This window comes from Periplaneta americana, chromosome 16 (genome assembly GCF_040183065.1).
Source record: "Periplaneta americana isolate PAMFEO1 chromosome 16, P.americana_PAMFEO1_priV1, whole genome shotgun sequence".
NCBI classification, from domain to species: domain Eukaryota; kingdom Metazoa; phylum Arthropoda; class Insecta; order Blattodea; family Blattidae; genus Periplaneta; species Periplaneta americana.
In genome coordinates, this window is record NC_091132.1 from 112,056,188 (window position 1) to 112,081,825 (window position 25,638).

The following is a 25,638-nucleotide window of genomic DNA, read 5'->3' on the forward strand; positions in this document are numbered from 1 at the left end:
TATCTATCTATCTATCTATCTATCTATCTGTCTATCTGTCTATCTGTCTGTCTGTCTGTCTATTGATTTATTTATTTATGTATTATTTTGCTAATAATTGTAACATAAAATATAATATATAGGGTAAACTAGGGTCTGTTGGACAGTCGGGCATGTTGAACACTCTGTACTTTAACGGTTTACCTCGCCACTTGTGGGCACCACATTCTGCTAGAAGTCAATGACGGGCACTCGTGGCTACTTCCGTCATTGACTTCTAGCAGAATGTGGTGCCCACAAGTGGCGAGATAACACGTTAAAGTACAGAGTATCCAACATACCCGACTGTCCAACAGACCCCAGTTTACCCTACAGAAAAACTTTAGTTCGCCTCTGAAAGAGTAGAACTCGTGCTCAGGGGCGGATTCCTGAATTGAAATTAATAATTATACAATACAATTTGTCTTATGTCTAATATGCAATTATAGTAGTTAGTCTATATAAATTTAAATTTACAATTTTTTCAATTTTTATAAAATCCATACATAACTTTTTTAATTTAATACTAGAACTATTAGAATTGACAAGATTAGGATATTTAAATATAAATTTGTTATATATTCTTGGGCCTAAATTACTACTATGATTAAATACTGTAGCAGTGTTGCATTTTGGTTCAAACAATCTTAAAGAATTCATATCTTTTGTTTCATAACTATGAGAATACAATTCAAAATTATTTCGATTTTTATGTATGAATTTTATTAATACAATGTAATAAATTTGTCTTACGTTAAGTACATTAAAGTCTAAAAACAAATTTTGAGATGGAAAATCAATAGGTTTATGAAGACATATTTTAATTATTTTCTTCTGTAATAAATAAAGAGCATTAAAATTGGTTTTAAATGAGCTACCCCATCCTACAATTCCATACATAATTACCGATTGAAATAAATTTAAATATATTGTGCGTAATAAACTTATTGACAAGTAATTCCTCAATAAAACAAAATAATATACTATTTTACGTAATTTATTACAAAGGTAATTAATGTGTTGGTTCCATTTTAAATGATTATCGAAAATTATGCCTAAATACTTAACTTCAGAGGACTTCTTAATAATCGGACATTTACACTGTATAAGACAATCAGAATTATGTAATTTAATACTTAATATAGATGTAGGAGGTTTGTTACATTAAACAACAACAACACAACAATACAAAAACAACAATAACACACACCCTTCCAACATCATGCTGTCGGGATCGATCGAGCTATATATTAGAGTCACCTCAGAGCCAATTGGTTAGTCTCCTAAATTGCACTAAGACAAATGTCGGGATCAGCCCTAAAAGAAATGAGCTACGAACTACAGTACATCTCTCTCCCCACACAAGTTTCGACATTTTTCCAGATTAAAGTATTTCGAATCTGAGCCTTGGCTTTCGTATATTTCCTTCGGTACTCGGGGCTCATTGGACGGAAATAAACTCAGGAGTCAGACAAGGCTGTGGCCTCTCTCCTTTACTTTTTAACGTTTATATGAATGCCATTGTGGAAGATTTTAGAGAAACAAAACATGGATATATCACTATTAACAGAAATTTAAAATTAGATGTAATAACGTTTGCAGATGATCTTGTTTTACTGACAACATCTGAAGATGATTTGCAATGGTCAGTACATAATTTAAATTTAATAGCTAAAAAATATTCAATGGAAATGTCCATTAAGAAAAAGAAAATAATGGCCTGTTGTGGTAAATAGACCAATACCAAGCAAAATTTGTTTAAATAACACAATTTTGGAAAGAGTTCATGAGTTTAATTATTTAGGATATAAACTTTCTTTTGTTGAAAATTTGGATTTATCAGAGAAAATTGTAAAATTCTACAAATCAATGGGCATCATTAATAGAGTTTTAAAACCTTCATCAGTACAAAAATCAACTCGTATTCGTCTTTATCAAATAATAGCTCGGCCAGTCTTATGTTATGGGCGTGAAGCGTGGACTATAAGGACAAAAGATGAAAGCAGACTAACAGCTTGCGAGATGAGATTCATGCGCCGAACAGCTGGCTACACTAAATGGGTTCGAAAGAAAAATGAAGATAACCTTCAAGAACTTAATGTGTCATCAATACTGAACTATATCTCCAGATATCAGTTAAACTGGAAGGAACACGTCTCAAGAATGGTTTCATCCAGGATCCCTAAGGCAATAATGAAGTATCGTCCAAATGGGAAACGGTCATTTCGTCGACCAATGAAAAGATGACAAGAAAATCGCTTTTTCAGGCCGTAACAGTTCTTTTGGGACCAGTACTTGACAGCATGATGATGATGATGATGATGATGATGATGATACTCGGGGCGAGTTTACTCGAGTGTCACTCGCGCAGTGCAAGGACTCGGATCCCTTCTCTTGCGAGGACTGTGGCATCCCACTCGTCCCACCCAATGTGCAAGCTTTTAACATCTTTGACGATCCTGACCTGAGTTTATTCTGTCATACTTCTCCCATCATATGATAGCTATTAGGTTACGTCCCATTGACGTGAGTGCACACTGATACTGAAGTGCTTAGGGATAAACCCTTCCCGCCCAGCAATTGCCTACTCCAACGACTAGTAAAATAATTACGACAATGAAGAATTTAAATACATTTCTAAATGAGATTATTTATTTAATTTTCCAGAGAATGCGAATGTGTGTACCTGGAAAGTGCCCTTGTGCACTGTATCTATCTCGTTGTCCTGCAATTCCAGTACTTGCAGGCGTTTCAGAAAGTGGAAAGAAGTCTCCGGCATGACTCTGATTCGGTTGTTGCTGAAGTCCAGATGCTGCAGGTTCACAAGCGGCCGCAGCGCCTCCGCGGGAACATTGCTGACGGAGGCGTCCAGGCCGTGTGACACTCGGAGCCTCAGCAGCGAGTGTCCTACCTGGAAAATTACATCAATACTGGTGTTAATGTACACTGATCGTCGCCAAATTCTACGAATAAACTTGTAGAAAGTATTCCTCCGAATAAATTATGACATTAAGTCGAAAGAAGTCTTGCCCTAGGTTCAACAGTTTCCGAAATATCAAGTGCAAAAATGCTTTGAGTTGTGATGTAATGTCCGGTATTGAGTAGCGCGAAATTATAGCACAGAAGGAAAACAACTAAACTGCAGCTGACTGCAAACTTCAGTGTAATGATCAGGTTTCGAGACTTGGACCCGATACAATAAGTTTACTGCAAATGTACTATAGGTTGTTGACTCGCTGCAGGTAGTGAAAGATAGAGATGTGCTGAGGTAGAGTAGAGAACTGTAGTATGGGGAAACAGACACATATGTACATTTTGAAAGTAAATATACATTACACAATGGCAATGTCAAAAGAATGTGAAAAGCATTTATTCTCCTGTCTTTTATAAGCATTTGTGTTTAATTATACACAGTGTTAATGGTGGAAATAAACATGTAGCAATTTTAATTTCTTCATTTATCCTATTGGTCGTCTTTAGGAAGTGCAGTTACAGTACCGAATCGCAATGTACTACAAGATACATTTTCAATGTCTCAAAAGGTAAATCTTATTCGGTTATCTGCCAAACAGTTTGCACTGTGAAGAGCTGCGCTCTACGTCGCATGACATCACAGGAACAAAACGAAAAAACCTAACATTATTGCAGTCTCTAAGAGATAGTCCTTTATTCTCGGGTGATTCTATGTCCACTAATTTGCTGTTTATATTACACAATGTTCGATATCCGTTATTTTCAAATAAAATTGATTTCCACTTCTGTTTCACACGTTCAGTAACCGGTGTACTTGGTATCTCATTAATTCTCTGTGTCATTTCCTCAACTAACTTGAGGGCTTCCGGCATCTCTTGCTCTAACTTTTCTAACCGTGTAATAGTTTCAGACACAGTTTGAAAATGGGTTTGTATGAAAACCAAATTATTCGTCAGAACCTTCAAATCCAGAGCGTTTTCCTTTACGTATTTATTGGTATTCATTCTACAGTACCCCCGCACACTGTACACTTTACCACTATACTCAGTACACCGTTATGCGGATTTCCCACTGAACTGCTCTATTGGGTCCGAAGTCTCGAAGCCTGGTAATGATTAAAGTGTTAGTCCATGATATAAGCTTTCGATTTGCGCAGCAATAAGCAATGACCGTATTGTAAATTTTAAGCCACGCTTTACGCCAGAAGTAATAATAATAATAATAATAATAATAATAATAATAATAAAAATAATAATAATAATAATTGTAATAATATTATTATTATCATCATCAGCAGCAGCAGCAGTGGCATTATAATTTTTTTAGGACTTATCTTTCTCAATAAGGCTCTTTCATATGATTCTAACTTGTTCAAGTCTTTGTCACCTCATGACGTTAAACCTTGTACTATATTGCAGGTGTTCTAATGCTTCTTGCTGTTTTTGTTTGTAGCGTTACCTGTAATTCTGATTTCTTCAAGTCATTTGGTCGATTTATGGAATGTCACTACAGGTGCAAGGCCTGACCATGAGAATGATATCCAATGATATTCCTTGGTTATTTGTCGAAGTTAGATCCTGCCCAAACCAACCGCACTACGTCAATTGGAAATACCGGCAGAATGGGTTACACTAAAATGACTTGTATGTTGTACCTCCATAAATGCCTCATTTTCGAACTGGGTGATTTGGTTCTCCGAAAGATCGAGTGTTTTGAGTCCACGGACGTGTCGGAAGGCATGGTTCTTGACGGCTTTGAGCCCGCCGTTGATTACGCGTAGTTCCTCCAGATCCACTCCGAACTCCAAGAAGTCTTCTGACGACAAATGTGGCTGCGGCAGACGACTCAGGGACAGGGAACGCAAGTTCCGCATCCTGAAATAATCAGAGTTACACCACCATATAATATAATATATTCATATAGTATGGAAGTTCAACGATGAAGGACCTGCATCTAGCGCTCGAGTTGCACTAAGAGCACATTACTGACAATTAGTGTGTACTATGAACTTTGTTAGACGTTTAACAGCACGTACATTAATTTTACGATGACTATTTCGTTTATATGACGTCATTCCATTTTCGACCAATGAAGTGTAATGAAATTTTGAATTCCAACCAATCACAGTCACACATTGCGATAATTTTTGCAGCTAGATTTATCGCTATCAATTTATCGCATGGTCGTTCTTTTGTTTAGTCGTTGTCGCCAACTGTTTCCCCGTAAATTGATGATCCTGAATACATTAAGATGCATCTACACGGTTAAACTTTTCCCTATACTTTACGCATTCAAGCATCTTAATTGAACGTGCGTTTTAAACTTGATTGTTTCAATATTCTTCCCAGATTGCATGCATACGCGCATGGAAAATTGATCTGTGTAGATGCAGCTTTAGCCCGTTACACACTACAGTGAGAATGCGTTTGTCGAGCTATGGAAAATGCTTTCCTGTAGCACCGAGTAACGGTCGAAATAAGGAACAGCTGACATTGTCCCGCTCCCACAGGTAACTAACCTAATTGTAGCCTATAAAATTTGTATTACGTGAATGAAAAAATTAAACAATTAATAGAAAGTCAGATGTTCAAATTTATGTAACATCAGCGCATAACAAAACCCAAAGATCTTGTATAGTATTACATACAAGGTCTTTGAACAAACTTCGTTCCTTATGGCGTAATAAAATACGTGTTTCAATTATTTATACAGAGATGACCTCACTGTGTAGCAACATATATCTCACTGTAGTGTGAATACATAAGCATTGCTATATAGCTGTCTCCACACGTTTATAGTTCTGAGTTCTCGGTGTAATGTGTAATGTAACGATGATGTACTAAATAAAGTACGAAATTCTACTTCCACATCTACAGTACATCTTCATGTTCTAATTCCATGTCCATTGTAGGCTATCTGAAGAAAATTACACTCCTTCATTCAGATTTGATAACTGCGTTTTCAACAATTCTTCATTTAATTAATGTACTAATCAGGTTACTGTAATTATATTATACAATTTTAAATTAAATTATGATTTCAGCAGATAATGAAAATGCATTTCTGTTATAATAATAAGAGAAAAGCGTAGTAGATGTAATTAACATTGTTAAACCTGTATTTCGCTTTTCGAGTCCACACCTGTGGAGTAACGGTCAGCGCGTCTGGCCGCGAAACCAGGTGGCCCGGGTTCGATTCCCGGTCGGGGCAAATTACCTGGTTGAGGTTTTTTTCCGGGGTTTTCCCTCAACCCAATATGAGCAAATGCTGGGTAACTTTCGGTGTTGGACCCCGGACTCATTTCACCGGCATTATCACCTTCATCTCATTCAGACGCTAAATAACCTTAGATGTTGATAAAGCGTCGTAAAATAACCTACTAAAATAAAAAATAAAAATTTCGCTTTTCGCAATTGGCATTACTGAATAACATCCAGTTTCTTTATTGCAGTAATCGATATTCATCTATTTCAACTTCACAATGTCTGGATAGGTTAAGTATTCGCAAATATACAATATTAACATTTTGTGATCGATTTTTAGGGATATATTTTTTACAGTTTTATTTTATTCACGAAATAGTCTTAAAAAATCTCAGACCTCTCGTGACATTACTACAGATAATAGTTACTACGATTCGTGTTGGTTTCATGTGGTTACCTAGCGGGTAGTTTACTTCTTTAGGTACATGTCCGTTCACAGAGGTAACTGAGCCGAGGGAGTTTGTCAATATTGTGAGAGAGTTAATGAATGAGTAAAGCATAATAGTGTACATTTTTGTTTTATTTTCGCATAATTACATTAAATATGAGAATCTTAAAAACCTAACACCATAATTTTCAGTCATTCATAGCTTTCTACCCAAGGGCATGTTCTTCACTGCAAAACCAGCATTCTCCAATCTTTCCCATTTTCCAGCTTCTTCTTACAAGCAAACGTTCTGATGGGGGCTGATAGAAAAGGTAAATTTTATTCTTCCACCATGTTAATAATGTCAAAAGAAGTGTTTATATAAATTTTGGCCACTCGACCGCAATTACGAGGCCGTCCAGAAACTGATTTTCTCTGGGACCGTTTACAGAAAAAAGCACAATTGCACGGAAAGATTTATTGAAACAGATACCGCTATATTTGTCAACATATCCCCCACTGGAATTGAGACATTTGTCATACCATGGGATCAATTTTTGTGTCGTAGAAGTCAGCCGCCTGGGATCGGCACCAGCGTTTGACTGCGTCTGCACCTCTCTGTCGATCCCATGATGTAAAAAATGTCTCAGTTCCGGTGGAAAATATGTTGAAAAATAGCTCAACAATTGTTGTGTTTATTCCAATAAATTTTCCCGATGAAATTGTGTTTTCTTTTTTCTGTTTACAGCCTCTGGCGAACTTATTTTTTTACGGGCCTTGTAATTGCGGTCGAGTGGCCAAAATTTGTATAAGCACTTCATTTGACATTATTAACATGGTGAAAGAAAGAAATTTAACTTTTTTATCTGTCCCCATCAGAATGTTTGCTTGTTAGTCTCCGCTTCCTATACATATACAATCCCAATGTTGTCTATAATATGATACTTTCTTCTGCCTCGAACTTCTCTCCCGTTCACCATCCCTCCCAGTTCACTGAGGTTCTCTGATGGTAAAATAAATTCCTAGCAATTCCCTCCACGGCGCTATGAGGCATGTCTCACGACCAACCAGAAACCTTCAGACTTTTCCGCGTTTGAAATCATTGTTGCCAATTTAGCTACTTCTAACAATTTTTCAGCTATGAAATTATTTAAACTTTCGTATTGTAAATTGTTTAAATACAATTCATTAAATTGTTTAAATACAGATTTTAAAACCTCTTACAAAGGAATAAAATTTCACCTACTGATAACATAGTAGTCTAATGTATTACTTTATGCCTACTCACTCTTCAAAATACTGACTTCGTCACTTATTACATCTACGTTAGTTTTTCATATCCATGTTATCACTATTATCCATGAGTTACCTGTATAGATTATTTTGCCTTAGTTAATTTGTTAATTTTTTAATTTTATGTTTTTCACTTGTCAATTTTTGCAGTTTCTGATTCTCATTTGTTATATCTATTTGATGTTTGTGACATGGTTCTTCATTTTTTATTTGCTCTCTTTTTTACGTTTTTATTATACATTTACTTGTTTAATTGTTAGTTTACGTATTCCTTTGCTTCTTTATTTATTTGTAGATCTCATTACCAAAGTAATATCCATTGTAATGTTAAGCAGGTTTAATTAGAAAACGCTTACAAAATCAGCAGTGAACTTGAAATATTGTAGTATATTATCAACTTATAAGCTATTTCATACCACGTGATATTGCACATAGAACAGGAAGACAAAAAGCGTGAATATGCGGGTCGAACCAAAATTATGTCCCTGACATTAATTTTCTTATTATGGATATTCTTTGGTCAATTTAGTCTACTGAACTCTTGAAGATAGTTTAATTATTGACATGAAATTTACTATTCAATCACAGTATCTATACTAATAATACGTAAATCTGTAGCCGAAATTTTTCTGGTAATTTTCGATTTTCCAAAAATAATTGGTCCTAACATATATAATTAACCACCCTGAAATCGAAAATCGCTTTTTTGAAATTTTTGTTTGTATGTCTGTCTGTCTGTCTGTCTGTCTGTCTGTATGTTTGTTACCTTTTCACGCGATAATGGCTGAACGGATTTCGATGACAATTGGAATATAAATTAAGTTCATTGTAACTTAGATTTTAGGCTATATGGCATTCAAAATACATTATATAAAAGGGGGGTTATAAGGGGACCTGAATTAAATAAATCGAAATATCTCGCGTATTATTGACTTTTGTGAAAAATGTTACATAACAAAAGTTTCTTTAAAAATAACTTGCGATACGGCCTTAGATGGCAGTTATTTTAATTTTAAAATTTTGATAGGACTGATATTTAATGAGATAAATGAGTTTTAAAATTAAAATAACTGCCATCTAAGGCAGTGTAACGAAATAAAAAACAAATGACTTGGTCTATAAGGGGCCTTGGACATCAACAATCGAAAGCTATGAAAGATAGCCTACAGAGAATGTTTCTGTATTTGTATGAAGTAATATCGGAAGCTAAATTAACCGATTTGTATAATTAATTATTTCACCATTGGAAAGTGTAGTTTCTCTAGATGGACATAATGCTATAATGTTATTACAGTAACTTCTGATATAATAATATAATATAATATAATATAATATAATATAATATAATAGACCTATAATATAATATAATACTATATAATATAATATAATATAATATAATTTAAGTTATTTGAAGGGTTCAGAACCATAGTGGGCCAAGCGCCATTTACTGAATACGTAGGAAACAACAAGGGTTAAAATTAAGTTATTACCATAATTCAATGGAAACATATAGCAAGTAAAATAAAGTATACACATTAAATCTAAATGATGTCAATGTTCATTAAACTATGGTTGCATATAATAACAATTAAGAAACATGTTAAAGGAATTGTCATTGCACCAAATGAGTGCTTTCTGGACCAAAATGACCGCATTTTAATTATTTAAATACAATTTAAATTAAGTAACATATTAAACGATTTATCCTTCTATCAAACACGAATGTTCCCTGGATCAAACGCCCTATTTTAATTATGTAATTACTTTATATTTATTTCTAACAGGTGCAGCGGAGCGCACGGGTACGGCTAGTTATTTAATATAACAGGAAGTGTCAAATTAATAAGAGACGGGTACACGTGACCAAGACAAGATTCCAACTTAAATTACTTTCACATAGAGTTAAAAGCTGCACCTTTGCAATAGCGTGCTATACAGTTAACAGGAATTTGGTGTGTTATATTGATGTTGTACAGTGCGATCCAAAAGTCCCTCCGCAACTCCATTAGTTATAGTAATCCCGTAGAAAGCTGGCGCGTAATCCTGTAGAAAGTTGACACTTCCTCGTTAATTCCGGTTTGACAACTTCACACCGTCAGTCCATCATATGCTTAGCGGCCAGTGCTGTCACTTAAATTCTCTGCCTAGTGGATTCTCGGTTACACTGTGGCTACACAAGCACTGCTGAGAGACTTTTCGCTCGCACTGTCGATCAGGCATGTCAGAATTCAGACTCTAATGTGCAGTTATGTGCGCGAATCGCCGGTCTGTGCAGACTGCATCATTCAAGCGTTGCTCTTACCAGTTCTTAGCTGGAGGGGTGTACAATAATCTATTCTGCTCTTCTAGGGTTGGATTAAATAGGCATTTGGACATTATAAACACACTTAGCAGAAGGAAAAAAACACGGTTATTATCAGTGTCTATACTTGACAATTGTAATACAAGAAACTTTGGGCTTAATCAGTTGTACTTCACAAAGTAGTGGTTTGTAAAGGATAATTTATTAATATGATTTGTATGCAGTATTTGAAGAAAAAATATTGCAGTAATTTCGAAACAACAAAAAACGAACAAGTATTTCATTTTACGTAGTAGGTACTAATTATTTTAAAGTAATAGACCCTAGTCTTTCATTGTTCGTCAAGCATTATTATTTTTTGGAACCATTGGTACAAATGTTGAAGAAAATATTATACTCCCAATTAATTACATGCAGTAGGACATTGTGAAGTGTTTACACTGAAATAATTTCTTTGCTGTATGTCAGTATAAATTAACATTCCTTACAACCTCAAGAGCCTCACATGTATTCCTCACTATATTCTCATCACTTACCAGCTTATGAAATGAAAGTCATAAATCGTCTAACCATTGATTGTTAGTACAGACTCCAAAACAACGCCATTGTCAAGTTCGTTTTGCCGTGAGAGTACTGATTAAGAAATAAGCTCTGGCATTATCATATTTTGAGAACTTTACTAATCTGACCTAAACTGTCACAACACTATTACCTCGACATGGGCTGATGAAAGCCATTCATTTTAAAATAATTATTGTTGGCTGAGGAAAACATCATAACAATTATGTTATATGATTCGTAATTTCTCTTCTCCGTTATCTGTGAACTCCTCACTTTATTTATCATAACTCATTCACAGACACAGCCAAATCGGCACCCGTACTGAAACTGCGTTACTGAAACAAAAGCTGATATGCTGTTGCAGGTCTGCATAGCCCTGTCGCGTTCCCCTCTGAGGCGATTCACTCCCTCCAGGTTGGGGAATAGAAAGTGCACATCGCACAGAGACTACTGCACAATGTGCAGGGTTTTGGCATGCCTGTTGTAGATGTTGCAGGCTACATAGATTGCACATGTTTGTTGAATATTTTTACCTGCGGAGGTCTTGAAGAGAAGTGACACCCATCTCTGGCCCACTAACGTCTAGGCGATATATAGAATACTGGAAGCCGTTTAGACTATCAGCAGGGCTTATAGGTGGCACCTTATTCTCTTTCAGCGTAAGCGTGCGCAGAAAGTCGAATTCGTGAAACAAATGACGAGGAAAATCTGTCAGATTGTTGGTTCCCAAGTCAAGCCACTGCAGCGTCGCTTCCAATCCCGCGAAGGCCGCTGTAGACAGATCGCTGAGACGACAGCCTCGGAGCGAGAGCTCCCTGATGCGGGAATCTCGAAACGCATCGCTCTGAAACATCGTCACATTCGCCTCAGATTTGAGTTATTCCATTCAGAAACAAAAATGACTCAGCTCAGCAAATCATAGGATCATTCCTCATCACTTCTGTGAAACTTGTGATGAACAACTGCAATGAAAGTTTGTGGAGATAGGAAAATTCTATCTATCTATCTATCTATCTATCTATCTATCTATCTATCTATCTATCTATCTATCTATCTATCTATCTATCTATCTATCTATCTATCTATCTATCTATCTATCTATCTATCTATCTATCTATCTATCTATCTGTCTGTCTGTCTGTCTGTCTGTCTGTCTGTCTGTCTGTCTGTCTGTCTGTCTGTCTGTCTGTCGGTCCGTCCGTCTGTCCGTCCGTCTGTCTGTTTGTCTGTCTGTCTGTCTACTCACTTAGGCTACTCATTTATTTATTTATTTATTTATTTATTTATTTATTTATTTATTTATTTATTTATTTATTAAGTGATGTGTGTTATATACGTGATGTATGTAATGTATTTATTTATCACTTTATTTATTTATTTGTTTTAGTTGCAAGTGCAGGTAGTAGGTCTTATACATTTTCCATCTGCAAAGAGTAGAACGTAAAATTAACTTTAATAGAAATAAAACAGGAAATGACTAAAAGCATACCTATTTAAATCAGGCTACATTTATAAATGTTATTATGTAAAACACAGCATTTTTGTACTGGGTTTTACAAAATTTTAGCTTAAAATTTTGAGTGTTTCATATTAAAGCTTTCACAAATAAATTATGTGCAAATGAAAAGAATTGTTTCTGTTACTCTCATATTGAACATCTCAATCTTCCTATGAAGTTCCATGAGCTTCAACTGATAGAGGAGTGAAAGAAATATACAAAACCAAATTTAAATTTTAGATATATATCAGCTCGAGTCAAAGGAAATACATGAAGAAAACTGCAACAGTATTAGCTTCATAAAATGAACTTATTGCATAATACTTTCGCCTAGGTCATGCACTGATCTGCATGTTACATATTAATTTAATTAGAGATGAAATTCCAAAGAAATTGAGGCTTTTGGGTGGTTCGAAAATGTATTTTCTTTAATTTGTTCTGGCAATCACGTGTTTCCTAATTATTATCTTCCCTTGTCGTTCATAAAATTTTGGTTTTGTACTTCTGTTTCGTTCCTCTCTCTATGTATGTATACTGAACAACTGCAATGAAAGTTTCTAGAGATAGGAAAATTGTACCTGGATTGAAACGAGTGGGTTGCCGTCCAAGTACGTCCTGTTCAGTATATCGAAATGCTGGAATGCTCGTGAGGGCAGATGTTCGATCTGGTTGTACTCCAAGCGCAGTGTGTCCAGGGACATGAGAGAGCTCGCCGCTTGCGTTTCAGTGTCAGAATCGTGGAGTCTTGTGATCCTATTGCTGGAGAGGTCCAGAGTTCTGAGCATGCGCAGAGAGGAGAGCTGCTGATAGGGTACGTTGCTGAGCTGGTTGTCCGCCAGCAGCAGCCGCGAAAGCCTCGGAGGACCAGCGCGGAATACATCGACGTCAAGAACAGAGAAGTGATTGCCCCGGAGATCCAGCGTCTCGAGGAGAGGCAGCGAGCTGAAGGCGTCCCTGGGCAGATTGAGGAGGGAGTTCTCGGCCAATATCAGCGTCTGCAGTGAGTTCTCCAACCCTCGCCAGCTCTCCGGTGCCACTTCCCAGATCTCATTACCTGTGTGCAATGGATGTGTTAAGTTATTTGGGGTCGATTTCTAGACTACGGCCATGGCTTTAAACCGCGTTTGGATTTATAAAACGAGGTCTTTTTCATTTTTCTGAGCCATGGCTCCAAACCATGGTCTGAAGCAGAGACCACGGCTGGGACAGGTATAAAACCGCGGCTTCATGTATACAAGATGGAGGCAGTAGATACGCTGGATGATTATCAACAGTAATCTCATTAGAGGTTTTGATTTATCTAGAGAAAATCAAAACTCGAGTGGGATTTAATTGACTATTACACGATTAGAAAAAAGTATATAAAGATTAGAAGCAACGAAGTACTCCAATACAATAAAATATTAATTGACTTACGAAAATACAACTGTCTTCAAATGTATTATTGTATCATCTCAACATTACAAATATTACGCTAGATGCATGCTAGATGGCAGTGGTGTGTAATGATTAGCTGTTGTCCTGTTATCAGGTGTGCCAACTATGGAATCTTCATCGAACTCTGTAGACGGATACTAGTCAAGAAGGCTTTGTTGATTCAATTTCATTTTTATTAAAACAGTTGCAGTCGACCTAGTTGGCAAGTTGGTATAGCGCTGGCCTTCTATGCCCAAGGTTGCGGGTTCGATCCCGGGCCAGGTCGATGGCATTTAAGTGTGCTTAAATGCGACAAGCTCATGTCAGTAGATTTACTGGCATGTAAAAGAACTCCTGCGGGACAAAATTCCGGCACATCCGGCGACGCTGATATAACCTCTGCAGTTGCGAGCGTCGTTAAATAAAACATAACATTTTAAAAAACAGTTGCATTCCACTTCAATTATCCGGATCCCAGTAATCAACGTCACTTTACAGATGATTTTCAATAAATCTTAGTATTAAACAATCTCCGATACGTGACTATCCATAATATCATATAGCAGAAGCTATAACAAACATAACCTAAATAATATAAACGAGTGTTAGAAAAGTTTTAATTAGGGATGATGAAATAAGCAAGAAAAGTTTTAATTAACGATGATGCCATAAAAAATAAACATGAATAAGTTTAAAAGAAACAATTATTGGAAGTACAATTTTCAAATTTGAATCTTTTAGTGGTTGGTGGTTCAGTTGATGTTATAATGGACGTGTGCGTAAAAGAAGTGGAACTCGTTGATGTACAGTACATGGTGTATTCCTCAACTTATTCAGGATCTCCGAATGGTGCTCTTCATTTATTTGTAAATAGGATTTCAGGGAAGATGCATAGGTATGACCAGTGATCTTTATTAATTCTTGTTCTTGAATGTCAATATGTATGTATGTATTTATTTACACTGCAAGTGGGCAAGCACCCGGTGGCAGTGGTATATAAAATATAAACAATACACAATAAAATTTACAATACACAATACAATTTTACAACACATATACAATTTTATACACAATACAATAACAGTCTTACTAATAAACCGTGTATAGTTCTTATACGAGACTTATGCAGAGTTGAGACAGAAAACGTTACTAATAAACCGTGAATAAGCTATGGACGTGTAAACAGGCTGTAACTATACAATGGGAATTGCTTTGCAGTAGTTATATACACGAAACCCCTTGTTAAAGCGTTGTATATAGCGAAAAAATGGCCGCCCCTCTAACAGCACTTCGTACTGACTGTCATTTTATGATGATGGTTACCTTGTAACCACAGAAGAACAAACCGAAGATTATAGAATTATTAGAATAATATTGCTGTAGCTTGTACTCTTTGACCAAAATGTAGTGTGGTAATCGATTAGAGCCAGTTGTACTATTGATATTAAACACACCACACTAGAGCACTCTACCGGATGCATTAGAGAACCTCTGATATTCTATTACCTTTCGTAACGAAGTAATGACGAAACTATGACGTAGCTTTGTAACAGTTATACTGTTATACACGACGTATGTAGTGATTATTAGTAAGGAATTTACACACGACTTATAAACGAGCTACTCATTGTATAAGACAGTTAAACTCTGTATATAGAGTTTTCATTAGTAAGACCGTAAGAATACACAATACAATTTAACAAAATAATAATAAAACATAAATAAAATACCTAATTTTACAATACAACCTACATAATTATGTATAGGTCCTACATAAGTTTCAATAGTCTTTCACTTTACTCTCCTCTCATTCCCTGTAGTGGCATTATGACGCATTTCACTGACACTTTAGCACACATTTCACTGACACTCTGTAGCACATTTCACTGACACTATAGAACACATTTCATTGACGCTATAAATTATCACTGATCGGAACTGTTCACTGCACTGTAAAACCATAACTTCACTTACTCACCTGGCTTCACTGATACAACAGTTCAAATAAGTCAAATAATTACATCCTTATGCATACTTATAAACAGAATTACATTTAAACTAAACATTTCTAGTCTAAGGCCCTCTTACACGCTATTTTAAAATAATTTACAATTCAAACCAAGGAAGTAAACTCGTCAGGCTAGATAAATACATGTCACCTTAAAAAATTAAATGTTGAATGTCACCTTAATTTTAATTTGCACTTTATACACAACTTTTTAAGTTATTCTTGAATCTCCTTAAGGAAGGATAGCCCTCAAAGACTGCTGCAGGTAGGTCATTCCAATCATTTATAGTTCTATTTAAAAATGAGAATTTACCTACATCCGTTTTCTGTTTCCTACATTTGATTTTAAAATCATGATCGTTCCTACCATAGTACGTTGGCTTTTCTAACCGAGCCATTATGTCTACCCATGCTTTCTGACCTAGATGTGCTCTATACAATGATATTATTCTAGTTTTCCTACGTCTGTTTTCCAAAGTTTCCCATTTAAGTTCTTTTTATCGTATCGTTTCCATCTTCTCTTTTACCTTTAACAAATTTAGCTGCCCTATACTGGATTCTTTCTAAGGAATTTATCTGATATATTCTATAGGGATCCCAACATGTAGTTCCGTATTCCATTAACGGTTGCACTAACGTTAGATATGCTATTTCCCTCGATTTGGGGCTAGCCTTTCTCAAGATTCTCATAATAAAGTGAAGTGCCCTCCATGCTTTACCCGTAACATTATCAACATGCTCTCCCCAAGAAAGTTTGGAGTTTAAATACACTCCTAGCTATTTACAACATTGTTTTTGCGGAATTACAACACCACTGAATTCGTAATTATGAGTCATATTTGAAACTGCTGTGCATCGACTGGAGTGATTTGTATTTTTTTTTTTTTTTTGCAAACAAAGAAACAAATGCTAGGGACGCGATAAAATTGTGCGATAAGCAACCATGATTGGTTGAAATACGTCCTTTCGTACCGTTTTATTGGTCAAAAGTAGTATGACGTAGTAAAAGTGTAATAGTCAAAGGAAAATTTGTGTCCACAAGTATTAAATCCCCGGATTAGAGTGATGAGAGACAGGAATAATCCTTCGTAACTATATAACGACGATATTTTCAGGCGAATATTTCGATTTTCGAAGGAATCAACGCAAAATTTAGCAAGAATGCTAAATAATAATCTGCAACGAAATACAAGAGGTGGCAGGTTGACACCTTTTTGTTGCTTTGAGGGAAGTAAGATAAAATATTTTATTATATTATAGGCCTACCTTTATATCTATAAGGCGATATATCTTAATTCTTAGTCTTTACAGTAGCTTTGGACATTTTATTTAATTCTCGAAAATGATATGGGGCTACAAGAATATGAAGCAAACGTAATTTTTTCTTCTTATTTTAAGTTTTATGCTACTGGGGCTTTCCATGTAGTACTAGCTTATTATATATGAAAATAGAACCAAACTACATTTTAGTTTCAATTGATATTTTAATCTAGTTAATATTTAGGTTATCAATTCCTTAGAACCGGGTTTTCAGGTAGTTAATGTTGGTACTAGTTATGAACAAATGATAAACTACAACATAAACGCTCGACTTGTGCTGATTATTTGGTCACTATCATTCTGGTACATAAAAATCGTTCCCTATTAAATACTAAGTAATACTAGTATTTTAAACGCACATTAAGCCTATATTCTATAAATTAGTAAATATAACTTAACAATACCTTGGCTGAGAACAAAAGAATGTGACTTACTGCAATTCAATAAAAATATTAATCCCGATGTTCATTTCTTTCTAATATCGACTGTTTACAGGAATAAAAATCGATTCTTAGCTGTGTTGCCATATATAAAACCCACGAACCTTGGCTTCTTCTCAACCCGCGTCTCGACTTCGTTTTAGAAATCTCATAAAGATTCAGACCTCGATCGCGGTTTAAAAGTCTAGGTTTGGAACCATGATTTCGTCCATGTTTTAGAAATCGACACTTTAGAGTTAAACTTTTCAGCGCTAGCGCGCTATCTTCCATGCAGTCGATTCGGGTTCGATCCCCTGCCTAGTTTTGATGAAATTTTGTGGTGGACGAAGAAGACGTTGCAGTAACGGCATTTCGACAACAGTCATCTATCATCTGCAATACCAGTTACGTAAAAATTAGGCTGGAGTTGTCCAATGTTGATATAGTATGGAAGGGTTTGGGACTTATCAAATACATGTTTGAAGATGAAACCTGGTTTCATAAGGGCTAAGGGAGGACGATCCGCCTGTCAGCATCAGATTCATTATTGTCATCTGTTAGACTGGAACTATCATCGCATACAATTGGCCAGTGAGCCTAAATGTATGGATTCATTCCGGGTGGAAAGACAGGGCTTGGTACCGTTAGATCCTTTGAGGCGAGTGGTTTACACATCGCTATGAAGATGAATTCCCACTAATATTACGCGAGTTCGAATCCCCCTACACTAATATTATATTATATTTTTTGTTGTTTAGTCAACTGTCTGAAGATACGTCTGAACCTCACAAGTGATACCAACTTATACAACACTTATGAGGCAATTAGGCCAGTAGGTAATAGAATAGGTTGACCAATTCCTTTCTCCCTCCAGTGCATACATCACCGACTAGCTACATATTACACTACACTTATTTTTACTCTATACAGTATGTGCTGTATTTTTTGTCCAGTAAAAATATTCATCTTTACGACAAAACTCTTAAAAATACTATTATGTTGTGTAGACAAAAGGAAACTGAAGTGTACAAAATTAGAGTATTTTATGTGAACCAAATAAAGTTTAAATAATCAAGTTATACAATATTTCGGCAGAATATCAAGTTTTCTATGCGTAAAGATCTATTCTAATCTTACCTCAGTCCTCATATAGCATTACAGCCATCTAGAGAAACTATAATTTCAAACAGTAAAGGAATTATAATGTAGGCCTATAAAGAAGAGCGACGCACAAATGTGCATTGGTAATATATTACTTTTTGGAATAGTACATGAGCGAGCTTGTTCTCTTCTGACACTTACTGAAATGATATCGTTCACACAGATCACCACTGTGAAGCAATTATCCAAATCTTAATTAGCTTCTGAGATTACTTTATACAAAAACACAAACATACTCTGTATATTAATATTGATAAACATTTATATATTCTCATCATAGAATAGAAATATATCCGTATGAAAATAGTGTTAAATGAATAATATTCTCCGTTTGTTGTATGCAAGGCCACCTTAAATAGACGTAGTCATTTGTTTTCATTTCATTATAACCTACAGTCTTGAGACGGGAGTGATGAAAACATCTATATATATATATATATATATATATATATAATTTGAACTGGTAATGAAAATTACGGGAAAACGGCTGAACGGATTTTAATAAATAACCCCTCATTTTGAAGCGTGGAACCCAAAGTTTTTCAGAAAATAGTAGTTTTCAGTGAAATGTCAATTTTCCTACATCATTTTCCCATTTTCCAAAATCCATCTTTCGTCAGTTTTGAGAACTAATTAATTGCATTTCAGAAGAAAACAAAACACACACTACAATAAACAATAGACTATTACACGACGGCCATGACCTACAGGATTGCTGACATACTTAGAGTTCAGATGGGTCAGATTCTTTCACATCATAATGCCAATATGTCGATCTTCATTTGTGTAAATTTTTGATAACGTATAAAAATAATTTACAGGTCTAATTCTCTGGTCTGTAGTTTTCCGAGTACAGCTGTGTATTCGATATTAAGGACTACAAAACTTAAGAATGTTTGGTGATATTATTACCATTAAAAATGAAATATTATAGTTAATGCAACACATAATGGTATACTGATGATATGAAAGTGAAATCTTTTGGGGCCTTAAGTAAGTAGACGCAGAGAAAGAAGAGTTTATATTAGATCTTCATTTCTATAATACACTGAGTAACGGCTATATATATATATATATATATTACTGAAAACTATAAAACTTAAGTAACAGCGTGGTCGATCGACGGATGTTGCGTCAACATTTTGTTGAGAATATAAATGAGGAATGCCTATAACATCGACATCAACGTGAAGTTTCGATTTTATGCACGAGAACGTATAATCTCATAAACTTCTTTCCATCTGACTGTAGATAATTATTTGAAGATAAGTAACATATCTCTATACTGTGATCAAATAGTTGTTTTCTTCCTGCTCACAAGGAAGTGATGCCATTGTTTAAAATTTCTGTCGTTCGTAATTTTGACGTATAATGGATAAACAATTGATCCTCACTACTTTTCCCGTCAAGAGAGCACCTCCTTCTTCTAGCTGTGCCTCCGTCTTTCAGTTGCTGACTATAGTAGTCGTGACAGCAGGTTGCAACTTACACGCTTGGCCAACTTATTATGAGATATAATCATTTGGAAGTGTACGTCAGATTTACATATCAATAGTATTAATAGAAAATTTTCTGTTAGTGCAGTTTATTTATTCCCTTAAGTGTGTTTTATCTAACAAAGTAACACTGGATGAAAACTTACCTGGTGATCGACAGTACTCTGCAGATCATAGATGAAAGTTCAGATGATGATGATGATGGTGATGCTGATAATGACGCTGAAGGCAATGTAAAGATTGAATATGAAACTTGTGACAATGACAAGGATCTAAGATACAGTAAGAGAGATTGAGAATCACGTAGAAAGCAAGCGAATGGAGAAAGAAGGCAAAAAACAAGAAAACATGAAGAAATGAAAAGGAAAGGAGAAGAGAAGAGAAGAGAAGAGAAGAGAAGAGAAGAGAAGAGAAGAGAAGAGAAGAGAAGAGAAGAGAAGAGAAGAGAAGGATGGTGGATAAATAAGTAAATAAATAAATGGCTATAATAGCTAAGCCTACTTTGTGAACTTATGATTCAGGGTTCATGATCAGTATGTATAGGCCTAACTAGACTAATAAATTAGCCAGCCGTGGGTTTGATCTTGTTGGAGAACATGCTATGTTTCAGATGTAAGGAAATGAATACATAGTTCTATTTTTCATTCGGATTGTAAATGTAAATAATAACCTATGAGTATCTATACTAATAATAAATCTGTAACAGAAATTTTTCTGGTAATTTTCGCTTTTCTAAAAATAATTGGTGTTAACATGTATAATTAATCATCCTGAAACCGAAAATCGCTTTTTTGAAATTTTTGTTTGTATGTCTGTCTGTCTGTCTGTCTGTCTGTCTGTCTGGATGTTTGTTACCTTTTCACGCGATAATGACTGAACGGATTTCGATGAAAATTGGAACATAAATTAAGTTCGTTGTAACTTAGATTTTAGGCTATATGGCATTCAAAATACTTTATTTAAAAGGGGGGTAATAAGGGGGCCTGAATTAAATAAACCGAAATATCTCGCTTATTATTGATTTTTGTGAAAAATGTTACATAAAAAAGTTTCTTTAAAAATGATTTCCGATACGTTTTATTCAGGCAAAATTTTGATAGGACTGATATTTAAGGATATACAAATGTTTTAAAATAACAATACAATACATTTCCACTGCTGCCTCAGATTATAGTGTCGTTGTTCCGTAACTTCTATGTGCAAAATATTAATTTTTTTAATAGGAAGAAAAACAAATTTATTCATTCCATGGCAGTAGTGCATAGGAGATCGTGAATTCTTACATTTTCGAAAGAAAGAAATATAATTAAGTTTTATATATATATATATATATATATATATAGTAGATTGTATTATTTGCTGCATCACTATTTAAGTTATTTAATAGAGCAAAAATCTGAAAATCGATATGTGACATAGGAGTTATTGCAGGAACGACGACGATGGCTACAATGAAATCAAAACAAATGACTCCGTCTATTTAAGGCGGCCTTGACGTTTATCATTATTAATATACAGAGAATATTTTGTGTGATTGTATGAAGTAATCTCAGAAGCTAATTAACCTTCACTATTTGAAATTTGTAGTTTCTCTAGATGGATGTAATGCTACAAATGAGGACCGAGGAAAGATGAAAAGAAATCTGTACGCTGTGATGTAGTTTATGCTGTGGGGAATTTTATTGTTTATGGTGGCTGTACTGTTTGGTTTATTTTTCCTGAACGCACCCTGATCTTCTCCTCCGCTCATTGGAGGAATGACACGCATCGCCGGCCTCGGCTGGGAGACCGGGCTAAAGTTCAGTTGGTGAGAGAACTCGACGCAGTTACGACATCAAGAGAGAAACGGGCAGTCTCCCGTCTCGTCTGAGATAGTCGTCAACTCATCGTATTACGTGGTCGCGGTGGTCGGGTGACCCCGCTGATTTGAATAGCTACGACTTTCGTCTGTGTGGTATAATTCACCGGTGGAACATCTTTTGGGTGTCATCGCTTTACTGACTGAGGGATGGTCTGTTTCATTCTCTATAGCGGGCTGGCCAGCATTCCTAATTTTCATATTCTACACTACGAGGGATCATTAACTTCCGTGAAACCACAGGGAAGTTTTCTGACGTCGCTACGCCATTAATGTACATAGCGTCTCACTTTGTTATGGTGTGCTTCCCAAGGATGTGAACTTTAATTCAGCTAAAGGTTGGAGACTACAACTTTATATGACTTATTAGAGCCCGAGTCTATCCGGACTGTATTTTCAATGAGTGTTTAATTTACTCTGTGATACATCGCCATTCTTACATTCATTTTGATGGTAGACATTAATTTTCTCTCTTTCATTACCTAACTACTTTATATTATTGTTAGATTTATAATTCTTTGATTTTGTATTCTTACATTAACTTATCTCTCTCAGTTTTTTAATATTAAATTGTTACAATTATCATGGTTTTTACTTTATACTATTTGTGAAAGGCAGCCAAAAATACCTAAAGTTACGATCCTTTTTCCTTTCCTGGGTTTTACTCAGGCACGCTGATACAACAACGCACAGAAAACTTGATATTCTGTCGAAATATTGTATAACTTGATTATTGCAACTTTATTTGGTCCACATAAAATACTCTAATTTTATGCACCTATTTTACCATAGAGATCACTGGAGCTGAGTTATTTCAAAGGGTGTCATGAAATGGCGTTCCTGCGCTCATAATTTTTCCATATTCGTTTCCTGAGTTTCTTAAAATAACATTTATGTAGGGTACCTCATTTTTTTATTTGCATAAACACTGATATACAACCGAGCGAATTTGCTCAGGCGGTAGTATTTGAGACACGCATTCGGGGGTCCCGGGTTCAAACCCCGTGGCCGACCAATCTGACTGAGGTTTTTCATGATTTCCCTTAGTCATAAAGGCAAATGCCGGATTGGAAAGATACATGCCATTATTCATCACCGCCTCAATTACCAATACCAAAACCATTAATCAAAGTCTATAATCAGTTACATGAACACAAGCCATCTACAACACACAATAGAAACAGGAACTCAACACGAGTAAAAACGGTCTGCTGATATACCCACACATTCTAAACACGCGACATGACCACAGATGTTAAGGCGTGAATAAAATAAACTTAACAACAACAAAAAAAAGATGTACAGTAAGGTTAACATAACAATGATCTTCGTACACAATCAATTCTATTAATTTGGAGTGATTTATTAAAGGATGCATTCAACACTAATTTAGAAAAATGGTAAACGAATTATCTTTGCACCAAATGAGTGGTCTCTCGACCAAAATGATAGCATTTTAATTATTTAAATAGAATTTAAATTAAGTAGCATATTAAACGATTTATTCTTGTATCAAACACGAATGTTCCCTGGACCCAATGTTCTATTTTAATTATGTAATTACTTTATATTTATTTCTAATAAGTGCAGCGGAGCGCACGGGTACAGCTAGTTATAACATAAATTAACTTGTAATGTAATTGTTAATCTCTACGTCATCTGGCAGCATCTATCAGAAGCCATCCTTTCAAGAATTTAGAGGTAGGCCTATGTTGATACCTTTTCATTTAAAATGTTTTTGGGGGGGGTATCTATATTGTCAATTGCTCATGAATTTGTTTTGCAGGCATTCCCAATATTATCTTTCATTTTGGTTATAAATGTAAATAGTTACCTAACTTATATGAAGGCGTATTATAATATCTTACATTTTAATGTCTCAATTTTTAAGTCATCATCAGGCAGTATTTACCTAAAGCCCCACTTTCAAGAATCAAGAGGTATGTTGTCGTCTTTTCAAATTGTGTTGAAGTGCTTATTTAAAATTACTTTATATTTGTGAGTAATCTATGCTGTCATTTGCACAGCAATTTTTGTTGTTATTTTGTTTTTGCAGATATTCCTAGTGCATTATTTTTCACTGGGGGTTATTTTTTATTGGGTTATTTTACGACGCTGTATCAACATCTAGGTTATCTGGGGGTTATAAACGCATATAGTTCACACACAAATAACCCGTTTATATTTTGCCGGATATATATTATTAAAAAAGCAAGGAATGTCATCTTATTGATATAACATATGTGCATAAAATTACATACTATCACTCCGCAAGCAATGATATACAGGGTGTATCAAAAATACGTGTACAAACTTCAGGTATGGGTTCCTTACACCAAAAGAAGGGAAAAAGTTCATATGAACATATGTCCCATAATCCTTTGTTTCCCCGTTAGGAACTGTTCAACACATTGGTACACTCATAATGTGCCAACACACAAAACTCATAACCAATGCTCGAAATGTCCTCCTCTTGCTTCTAGACATGCATGCACTCGTCGAATCATGGACTGTCGCACCCTTTCAAATACTCCGGGATGATGTCGAATGATTTCGCAGGCTTCCATGATACGTCGATGAAGAGTTTCTTGATCCGGGATGTCTGCTCCATAAACCAATTGTTTAAGGTGCCCCCAAAGATAAAAATCCAAAGGATTGAGGTCGGGAGAACGTGCTGACCATTGAACTGGTTCTCCTCTGCCTATCTATCTGTCATGGTAGACACCAGTCAGTGTATCTCGAACAAGGCGACTAAAATGTGCTGGAGCCCCATCATGCATGAACCACATGTTTTGTCTTATGCTCAGAGGCACATCTTCGTGCAGTAATTCTGGAAGAGTGTTTTGGATAAAGTCCCTGTAGATAGCACCTGTAAGATGTGCTGGTAGAACGTATGGACCTACCAGACAGTCACCTACAATTCCAGCCCACACATTAATCCTAAATTGTTGCTGATGTCTAGCCTGAAATACAGCACGAGGATTACGATCTGCCAATACGTGTTCATTGTGGAAATTGGTAATTCCATCTCTCTCAAACGTTGCCTCGTTTGTAAACAAAATGAGACAAACAATGGATTGGCTATTTGTGCTAGAAACCATCGGCAAAAGTTCTCCCGTGGTGGATAGTCGACAGGCGAAAGGCCCTGCACACGTTGCATATGATACGGATACAAGAGCTGCTCCATGCTGTACTGTGTGATGCCACAGCCAATTGTCTTGTACTGATACCTCGATCGTCTTCGACACAGTGTAAAATGTCTTCTTCGAGGTTCGGCGTACGAAGAACTCTTGGTCTTCCTCGATCACCAGTCTGTGGTGCAACGGTTCCTGTCTCAGCAACGCAACGATACACAACAAAGGTTTGATGATTCGGTTGTCTTCGGTCTGGAAACGCCATCTGATACAGCCGTACAGCCTCGCGTCCATTACCATTCGCGCGACCATACATAAAAATGATGTCAGCCTGCTCACGAAATGAATATCGTCCTGCCATGGTTGAACGAAACACGTTAACTCACTCCACATTCACAATTGCAACGTTGAAGACAGACTAATGACACATGACACATGTAAACAAGTCTCCATGGCAACACTCCGCCATCTGCAGTCCATTTCTGATACAACGAGTCACAGCCTTCTATGAATGAGTGCATAAAGAAATGAAGTTTTGAGGTTGGACCTCG

The 25,638-nt window shown here is 35.8% G+C and overlaps 1 protein-coding gene across 2 annotated transcripts in view; it reads right to left on the minus strand.

Annotated features, from left to right (window-relative positions):
- The window catches only part of chp (leucine rich repeat containing G protein-coupled receptor chaoptin), a 116,212-nt gene that overhangs the window by 50,256 nt on the left and 40,318 nt on the right, over positions 1-25,638 (minus strand). For both annotated transcript variants that reach the window (XM_069812769.1, XM_069812768.1), the window contains exons 4-7: positions 12,854-13,329; positions 11,311-11,621; positions 4,646-4,865; positions 2,705-2,929 (exon numbers count right to left, since the gene is read on the minus strand). In XM_069812769.1, the coding sequence (XP_069668870.1) occupies positions 2,705-2,929; positions 4,646-4,865; positions 11,311-11,621; positions 12,854-13,329 (1,232 nt within the window). The remainder of the gene's footprint in view (positions 1-2,704; positions 2,930-4,645; positions 4,866-11,310; positions 11,622-12,853; positions 13,330-25,638) is intronic.